The following is a 9,619-nucleotide window of genomic DNA, read 5'->3' on the forward strand; positions in this document are numbered from 1 at the left end:
AGTATTTACTTAACTTAATACTCACTTTATTTACTGACTTAATTCATTACACCTGACAGTATATAACAATGTTTGAAATAATAATGAAAAAAAATTTTTTTTTAAATAAATATATATATATATTTTTTTATTATAATATTTTTTAATTAAATAAAAATAGTTAAAAATACAAATAAATATAAATATAATACAAATATAAAAATAAATAATTAAAAGTATATCATTGTAATTATGCAATTTCAATTATATATGATAACTATATTATGTGTTCTTTGTGTAGGACGGTGAGTGAAAATGTCAATGTATCAAAATCAACAACAACAAAAAACAAAAAACACAGCTTTTACTCTGCAGGCTGAAATGTTCTGATTCCGAGCTGCCCTCCTCCACCGGTGTCACCAGTTTCATCCTGAGACTCAGTTTCCCATCTTGCTCCACTGCTGCTGGCTCTTCGCCCTCTCTGCTCTCCTCTACCGAAATCTCACTGGCCGCCATTGTCGTCTCCCTGGTAACGTCGGCCTCTGACGGCTCTGAGAACGAGGTCATCTCTGCAAAACATCAAAAAGGCACGAAGAAAAAGAAGAATAGTTTACCACAACAAGGACAGGAAGGTTAAGAGGGAGGGGTGTGCAGTTTCTTCTCAGCATACTGATATTTAAACACAAATAAGTTATGCAACGAAAAGAAAGGGACACCCACCAATAGGAGTGCTGTGTCGCGGTGTCTTTTTCAGCTGACTAATCTGTGGAGGAGTTGCACTCACTGCTGGGCGGATCAGCTCGCCCTCTTTGGGCAATGTAAAGTGAAACGGAAGCTCTGGACAGGAAAGAAAGAAACAGAAAACGGCTAGTTGAATTTACTGAAGACCGGTTACATAATCAGTAGGGATAATAGATCACTTGTTTGAGGCTTAATCCCACCTCCAGAGCTGTCGCTCAGACTTCTGTTGGCAGCATTGTCCGAGTTTTTTTTGTGCTGTCCTGCATCACTGGGCTGTGTGCTCTGGGACTTCACTCTCTCAAGCTGCAAAGGTGAAACCTCAGTTGATCCCACCGGCTGAGACCCTGAGATCTTTGCCGTGGCCTCACGTTTGTCCTGCACAGAGCCCCTCACAGGTTGCGAGGAGCTTGTGAACGGCTGTGACCTCCCATCCTTCACTTTCTCTTGAGAGACCCTCTGGCTCTCTTCTAGCACCATGACACTGAAGCTCTCCTCTTTACTGGAGGAGCGGTCGTCTCTGCTGGGTTCACGCTGGGACGTCTCCTCCTCCTCCTCCTCCTCCTCCATGGGCTCTGGAGAGAGCACCTGGCTCTGAGACAAACCCAGCTTGATCCCAGTGTCATCACCGGTCACCTCTCTCTGAATCTCACCTTCATCCATCCGCTCCTCCTCTGCGGTATTTATAACACTGTCTGTAACAACACTGTGGCTGTGTGTCATGGGCTGACTGAGTCTCTGGCTTTGACTAAGACTTTCTTTTTCCTTCTCAGTGTTCTTTTGGGACGAAACAGTCAAGACTGACTGAGACAGAGACTGTTGGGGGACAGGAACAGGAGTTTTGAGTCTGTCATCTGATGGCGAGGCTTGTGAACAGTCAGCGACTGTGGATTTACTTGTTTGTGGTACATTAGGGGTGTCTGAAACACAATCTGCACCGACAAGCTGGGATGGAGTCGCACCTGGAGAAGCGCTTGCATTCTGGTTCCCTACATTAACAACCTGTGAGAGCTTTTGAGAGGGGTTGCAGTCTTCTGCTTTTGCTGTACTTTTTGAGTCAGGCACCCTGGAAAGGCTTTGTGAATTTGATGTTGTAACAGGCTCAGGGTCTGTAACATTCTTGCTTGCATTTTGTGAATGGTGTTTAGGGTTTGAGTTACTCTTGTCCGCACCAACAGTTCCTTCCTCTTCCACAATCTGTGTGGCTTGGCTGTCCTCCTCCACAATGAACAACTGTGTCTTCTGAGCAAAACTGCTGTTTTCACTGTTGAGCTCCAACTGAAAGCACTCAGCCACCTCAGAGGGCTGTGAACTGCTGCTTGAAGACTTTTTTAGCTGCTCCGCTGGGCCAGTCTGCTTGGGCGATCCTGACTCGGTTGCTGATGGGTTGTTTTGATGAGGCAACTTCTTTGAGCTCTCAGTCCCTTGACTATTGTTCCCAGGTTCAAGACTTGGAGTGGAAATAAACACGTCCTACGTTGAGAAAACATGAAAAATACACAGTCAATAAAAGAACGTGCAGACATGTTTAACTGGAATGCTATAAACTGTAACACATAATTAAGGTGTGGTCATATTAGCAAAATAGGTCCATTTTCTATTGTCGGTAGTGTAATAATATATAAAGCACAGCTCACACAGAAGTCACTTTCAAACTGAACAGCTTTCTATTGGTTAACGTTTGCCCAAAATCTGCATGGTTGCATGGTAAAATCTTTCACCCTCACACAAAATTCCTAACAATTTGGATTTCTATTGAAATTCAACATATGTGACCACATGTGTACACCTGAAGAACTGATGCCTACATGTGAGAATTCAGGCTGGCTGGGGACAGAGAGGCTTTTCTCTAGAACAAATCCAGGGGAATTCTGGGACACTGGAGTGGAGGCTGTGGGTTGTGGTTTGGGGCAGGGGTCCATGTCCATTGGCTCCTCCTCTCTCCCTGTTGGCTGGTCCTCAGGGGGCGCTGATGTGTCCATTGGGGATGCAGCAGCTTCATTATAATCTAAATGGAATAATTTAGGAATCCTTCTGAAATTTTTTTTTACATCACATAAACCTAATCTGTATGTGAGACACACTTACTCTGCTCTTTTTCCGTGGGTGAATTTGGGACAACGTAAGGCGCTTGGCTTAAATTGTCCTGAGTGGCAGCTACAAAGTCAACAGATTGCCTAAAGAAATGACAGAAAAATAAGCATGCCACAATTAACCTTTTCAGTGTACACAGAGAAACAGATCAGATCAAAATGGGATTAAAACTTTCAGTCATCAAAATCATTAACATTCTTAACTGAGAAAATCAAGACAATTTTAAATTTCAGGGTAAACTATAAGCTGAAGAGTCAAGTAAGTTTATATATAATCCATAAAATACTAGATTCATAATTTTACCCTCCAAACTAAAGAAAATGTTTCAATAAATCATGCTAAGAATAACCACTTACTGTGAAAGACTCTCCTGTACAAGTGTGCCCTGCCCAGACAGATGAAGCAAACGAAGACTATGTGCAGGTGTGGATGTCGGCAGGTGTTCTCTGTCAAGTTCTGTAACACTGCTGTCTGCCTTGGTGCCTGTTATAGTGAATATGATTCTATAACAACAATAAACTAAACAAAAAACAGATTTAGACAACAACAGATAATAAGTGGAATAATTTGGGTCTACACACCATTTCTCTCCTTTTCAAACATGTCATCCTGAGAGGAAACAAGCACATCTTCTTCATCTTCTTGACTGTCAGTTAATTGAGAGTGCAGTATAGCCTGAATACTGAGCTTCCTGCTTTCCCCATCCTGAGGCTTCGAGGGGCAGCTTGAACTGACCTCTGACCTACAATATCATCAAGAAAATTAGAACTGTCAAACTAAAACTGGACAAACTATCATTAGCTAGACCTGTACAATTATGACAATAATTATTTCTTAAAATTTCATGGCTTCAATACTGAAAACTAATTTAAAGCCTCTGATTCAGCATTGTACAATGGACGTGTTGACAACTTGGGAGGCCGTAAAAATAATCTTGAGTTTTCAATGCTTTTGAAAAAGATTCTTGCCCTTTAGAATTTCCAACTTGATTGGCTGTTGTTCTCTCTGAACTCTTCAATCCACCTGACAGAAAAATGACCAGAAACCCATTTAAAAAAAAAAAAAAACATGATAAAAACTAAAGAGTAGCAAATCAATAGTTTGCATTAAAATTTAAACATACATTGGCTGGCTGGTTTCTGACTATCTGTTTTATTTGCAGGAGCTCCATCCTGCTCATCTTCCTCAAAGACACCCTGGCTCTCCGACAGCTCCAAGAGACCAAAATGAGACATCTCATCTGTGATCAGATTAACACAATCATTTATTTATTCTGCCAAACACTGTATTAATAAAGCACACTTTTGGGAGGCAGCATCCTACGAAATGAATGGCCGCAGTGCTTTAGTGTTGTTATAGTTAGCTAAAACTAATCAAAATGAAGCTGAAATAAAAGAGATGTATTAAATGACCAACTAACTGAAATAAGTTTAAATCGAAGTACTAAAATTACTAAAACTGAAATAAAAATAAATGAATCCCAAACAAATTAAAACCACAAAAGCACAAAAATTGAAACTTAAAAAAAGTTGAAAAGTGAAAATAGAAAACATAAAATAAATTCAAAAAATGAATAAATATTACAATAGTACACAAATAATACTAAAATAACACTGACATGCATACTGTATATTGTTTTGAAATCTAACCATGTGTCTCTGTACAGTTTGTGGTGGAGTTAGCCTCAGACTCCATGTGCTCTTTAACACTTCTGCACAAACACAATTACAAACAAAGACAGTGGATAAAAACCTAAATTACAGCTTTTTAGTCAAATTAAATATTTCTCTCTGCATGGAAATTGTAAAAGGTGTCAAGGCAGCTCAATATTTTTAGTACCTTTTTGAGACAGGATAAGAGTGAATTTCAAAAACTTGACTATGCTCTGTAGCTGCTGAACCCAGGTTGGACTGCAAATTGTCTGAAACAAATCAAAAACCCTTTTTCTGTAAACAAATAATAAATGAAATCTCATAAGTTCATAAGTTAATTTACTCACCTGAGTGGGCTGTAGTGTCACTCTTATCAGTCTGACTGCCACTTTGTAAACAACGGCTTTTAGTAGGGGAAGAAATGAGCTCCTGCAAAGGCATGATGACTCAATATCAATTTTCTTTACAGAGTCTTTATAGAAAAAACACACATGCTGCTATGGCTTGTGATGCCTCACCAGCACAGGGCTTTGTGATGTGGGCTGCAGGTTAGAGAGGCGGCGGGCGAGAAGGGCACAGTAGCTGGTGTCAGGATCGTCCTCCAGGGCCACGCTGTCAGGCTGGGAGTCCTCCACTATGAGGCAGGGGTTTTCTGTCTGAGGAAAACTTGAATCAAGATCACTCTCACCAGGATCCATAGGGATGGGACAGGGTTAGCAGATGTCTACATACACAGAGATTAAACAGGAGGGTTAGAACACAGACACGACAGATGAAACCCACTGATGTCTCCAAGTACATTATTTCATAATGTAAGCTAAATAAGGTTATGTGTTTGGCAGGGGTTTTGCTTAGATGCATTTTTATGCATTGTAAATCACATTGTGTACAAGCTGAAATCACTATAGAAACTTATTATTGCAAATTATATTGAACATATTATTGTTATTATTTATTATCAGTAATTCTGTCAACTCCAAGAAAAATGCTGGTCATGTGTTTCTTCTTGATTTCAAACTTTACTTTTGTTTGTACTTTAGTCGAGCCAGTGTTTTAGATAATACAGCTTGATTCAAAGCAGCTTCACATTGGTAAACAACAAAATAGTAATTGATGCAAAAATAATTTAATTCTGCAGCTTTTAATCCCTTTTGCTAGCACAACATAATAGAAAGACAGAATAATGCTCTTCTATGTCAGAATATTCACAATTTTAGTGCTGTCCTGATTTTTTTCTCTTTTTTGTGTGTGTTTTTTGTTCATGAGACAATTTCATATTTTCCTTCGAATCTTGCTGTTTGTTTGTTTTATTTGTTTGTTTTGTATTTGGGCTTCAGGTCATGTGATGCAAACATGGCGGCGCCCATAAAAGGGCGACTCGCTCCACGTAACTTGGCAGGAAAAATAAAAAAAAAATGATTTGAAAGCTGTATGCAGGGTCTTTATCTCATGTCAGTCTACATCATTTTGGATATTAAAGCAAAAACGTGTGCATGTGTGTAAGGTAATACTTTCATGCATCTTAGACAGAACATGTTTACCAAGAAGTTGTACATGAAAAAAACAACTTAATTTCATTTATACAAATCTTTAATCGCGAGATTTCCTGCTGCTTGGCTGCACGAGACAACAAGTAAACCCAATGCGTATGATCCCAGAAGTAAAATCTATACAACTAAACAACACCAAGAAATGCACAAACGATTTAACGCTACTAAGACTCAAACACGTGGATTATTACACAGCGCATTTTCCTACGAAAAGCCACAGCTTTTTCACGGAGAGACTGCGCAAACAATGATGCAGGTAGCTAGCAAGCACTGCAGCTATAACCTAAAAATAAAGCTGCCCTTCCTGTAAAACACAGCGGTCTTACTTGCTGCTGGATCCCTGATTCCCTGGTAGGCGTTAATCCATCTCAGCGCAGTGAGTGCACGGACAGAACTTCTGTACACTTTCACAGCCTAGCTTTACTTCGCGGCAAAAACCCTGCAGCAATGCTCGCCGTTGATTGGACACGAAAGTTCCTGGCTCAACCGAACAGCCAGAAAACGTGTTTTGATTGGCCGAGAGAGAAGGGTAAGGCGGGGTTTTGTCCTCGAGATTCGGAATTGCGCAGATGTTTAAAGGCCGCAGTGGGTCTTTTCGTGTATTATTTTTACCCTCTGCAAAACGCCTTAAATTGAGAAAAAAACTTAATTATAACTGTAAGAGTATTATTAGTAATGGTTTTTTTGACATAAGGGGTTTGTTGCAACTTGCCATTGATGCATCGCAAAGTTACTGAATCAAAGCACGCAGAGCCCCAGCACGACCTACAAGAGATACAGCAGGGGCTATCTTTGATTGCAATTAGCTCAGTAGTTAGCTCAAATCTCCAGATAAGTCATATATCCTGAAAAAAAAAATTGTTGTTGTTGTTGCTGTTCATTTATTCAATTGAATATTGTTAGATCTGGGAGATCCATTTTGATATTTAAATTACAATTACAATTATTTAATTACAACAAACAGGGTAAATGATATGGGAGCTGGTTCTTTAGTTATTTTTTTTAATCATTAAAATCCTATTTTTCCCTATACAACCAGGAGCCATTTGTGACTTTCATTTAAATAGGCTATATATTTGTTTTAAAAATAACTTTCACAATGTTGATTTCCACTTTTACTATATTCTTTTTGGCTATATGTTTTTTAAAAATACATCCAATAAAATCTATTCACTTTATTTTTCATTTTATTTCCATAATGAAGAGGCCTATTTTGGCCTATTCTCAAAACTGTTTTTTTCTTTTCAGTTTCTCCTTGCTGTATTTTACATACATATACACACATTTATGTTACAACTCATTGAAAAGAGGATATCTATAAATATCATAATTTAATTCAGAGACTCAAGAAGCACAAGGCTTGTATGTCAAATTAACCCTGTCATAATTGCATTCCAGCATATCTTAAAATGCATTAATTTATGTTGTTAAGGCATAATGCAGTTGTAAAATATGTTTGTCTGACAGAATGTTTGAAATCTTCCAGAAATGTCCATATCAAACAGGAAACGGCATCAGTTTGAAGGAATGACCCATAAACCTGCTTTAGTTCTGTGTTGTGGATCATCATCATGTGTTGTGTTGCATCATGCATTTCATTGGTTTAGCGGCTGCAAACATATGAGATGACACAATGTTGATAGCAACGATTGATAGCTGCTCACTACAGCCTTTTAGGCATTTCCGAAATCATATTTTACGTATCCCTCATACACCACATTTCATGACAGCTAACATTCCCTGGCGTTTATACAACGACGCGTTATCCTCTCGACACTATGTGCTCACACGGGGAACCATTGTTATATTGGACTAACACGCCTTTATAACAGATTATTAAATCACTTCGTCCACCGGTCACAAAGCATCGCGCTGGAAGCACAAAATGCAAGTCACAGCGATGGCGACAGCTTACAAAAATGAGCCCATTACCTGAAAAACTGATCCTGTGCTAAACCGCAGGCTTGTCTGTTTCTGGAAGAAAGCAGGAAGAAAGGAAAGGTTGTGCGAGTCGATTATCTCTATGAAGATGATGGGGTGTGTGTGGGATACATGGGTGTCACTTGACGGTGCCTTGGCATCTTTTGATATGCGCGCGCATGGTAATTAATAGGAACATATTTCAAAACACATAGGAATAGGCTACTAAAGAGCCAAATTATAGTGTTTATTTTTTTCTCTGATTTATGTATATAAACGCGTCTGTTAGATTTCATTTGAAAGCTCCATATTTACAAAAATTAAATACTAACAGTGCTCTTACATTTTATGGATAAAGCTCTTTTTCCCCACATGTAGCCTAGGTCAGGGAATGTTAAGAAAGGATACGAACAAATATCTTTGACTCTTGCCAAATATTACAACACACCATGACATGTACCCAAATTCTGTTCAGATTAGCCTGTAACTAGCATGTAGGGGGGGGGGGGGGGGGGGGGGGGGGGGGGGGGAATGATGATTTAAAAATATGAAATTAAGGGTAATTAAATTGTGAAAGCAAACAGGTACAGTGTATCTGTGCAGTAAAGTCTGTAAGAGCATTAGGGCCATTAATGAGGAGCAAAAAACCTTGTTACTGCATAATAAAGAAGTAGGAGGGTGATCAGAAGTGGCCATGCTGGGTGGCAGCTGGCATTATGACTACATAGCAGTCAACCAATTAATAAATAAATACATATAACAAAATACAAACGTGACACACACAACTAAACAAGTAACCAAGACAAAAAGTCTTACAAACTAAATACAAACTCTGAAGGAGCTGCAGAGTTCAAAGTCTTAGTGGAGTAAAGGTAGCAAATAATATTAATACCACTACTTAAAACTTACCAGTATATGAGTGTGGTAAGAAAAATACGTTATACAAAAGAATTTACGAGAATTTCCAGTAAGCAGTGAGCCATCTACACTGTAAAAAAAAAAAAAAAAAAGGTTGAGCCAACTTAAAATTTTAAGGCAACCAGCTTCAGCAGATTTTTGAGTTTCTTTCTTTTTTTTTTTTACAGTGTAAAAAAATAGGAAATATCATATGAGACCAGAAATGTACTAAATGTACAAAATATCAAGCAAATTGTAAGTAGTCTAAGCTGTAAGTCAGCCAACTGAGAAGATTTTCCAGAGCAGGCAATTATTTAACTTTTAGAAATAATGGAAATGATACAAATAATGGTAAACAACAGAGACAAGATGTCACTTGTAACAGGAAAGTAATGTTTCTATATTATCCTAAGCGCAACACCATAATATAAATGCAATGTAAAATATGTAGCCTATTGTAAAATATACTGTAAAAATGTGTATATTTGAAAATGACTGTTTTTATTTTTCTTATTAAATGGTTCCTAGCGTAAAATCAGTGAAGGCAATTTAATGCAAATGATTGTTTGTGCTTTGAAGTAAACAGCAGAGGGCAGTATACAATCCTTCTCTTCATGTTCAGTAGCTGCAATAAGGACTTTGCAGTAAACCTCTTAAAGGATGCTGACTCATGACACTGTGGAAATGTTATATATCAGATATCAGCCAGTAAAAGCCACTAACCCAAACCATGTGCATAAAGATCATATTTCATCTGCAGTGCAAAATATATTGCACGAATAAGGTACA

At 38.4% G+C, this 9,619-nt stretch overlaps 1 protein-coding gene across 7 annotated transcripts in view; it reads right to left on the bottom strand.

Moving 5' to 3' along the window:
- Nucleotides 1-6,459, bottom strand: part of LOC306870891 (TP53-binding protein 1-like) — a gene marked incomplete at its 3' end in the record, with an annotated part of 30,964 nt that extends 24,505 nt beyond the window's left edge. For 4 of the 7 annotated variants that reach the window (XM_079418410.1, XM_079418408.1, XM_079418409.1 and 1 more), the window contains exons 1-14: nucleotides 6,340-6,459; nucleotides 4,982-5,187; nucleotides 4,811-4,892; nucleotides 4,651-4,732; nucleotides 4,461-4,522; nucleotides 3,935-4,051; nucleotides 3,780-3,834; nucleotides 3,393-3,553; nucleotides 3,168-3,294; nucleotides 2,806-2,894; nucleotides 2,526-2,725; nucleotides 921-2,190; nucleotides 700-816; nucleotides 348-548 (exon numbers count right to left, since the gene is read on the bottom strand). In XM_079418410.1, coding sequence (XP_079274536.1) covers nucleotides 348-548; nucleotides 700-816; nucleotides 921-2,190; nucleotides 2,526-2,725; nucleotides 2,806-2,894; nucleotides 3,168-3,294; nucleotides 3,393-3,553; nucleotides 3,780-3,834; nucleotides 3,935-4,051; nucleotides 4,461-4,522; nucleotides 4,651-4,732; nucleotides 4,811-4,892; nucleotides 4,982-5,161 — 2,743 coding nt within the window. In that variant the 5' untranslated portion in view covers nucleotides 5,162-5,187; nucleotides 6,340-6,459. The remainder of the gene's footprint in view (nucleotides 1-347; nucleotides 549-699; nucleotides 817-920; nucleotides 2,191-2,525; nucleotides 2,726-2,805; nucleotides 2,895-3,167; nucleotides 3,295-3,392; nucleotides 3,554-3,779; nucleotides 3,835-3,934; nucleotides 4,052-4,460; nucleotides 4,523-4,650; nucleotides 4,733-4,810; nucleotides 4,893-4,981; nucleotides 5,188-6,339) is intronic. The other 3 variants (XM_079418412.1, XM_079418411.1, XM_079418413.1) reach the window with 2 other exon arrangements.
- Between the last annotated feature and the right edge of the window lie 3,160 nt (nucleotides 6,460-9,619).

Source organism: Barbus barbus (genome assembly GCF_936440315.1).
Source record: "Barbus barbus genome assembly, chromosome: 1".
Classification (NCBI taxonomy): domain Eukaryota; kingdom Metazoa; phylum Chordata; class Actinopteri; order Cypriniformes; family Cyprinidae; genus Barbus; species Barbus barbus.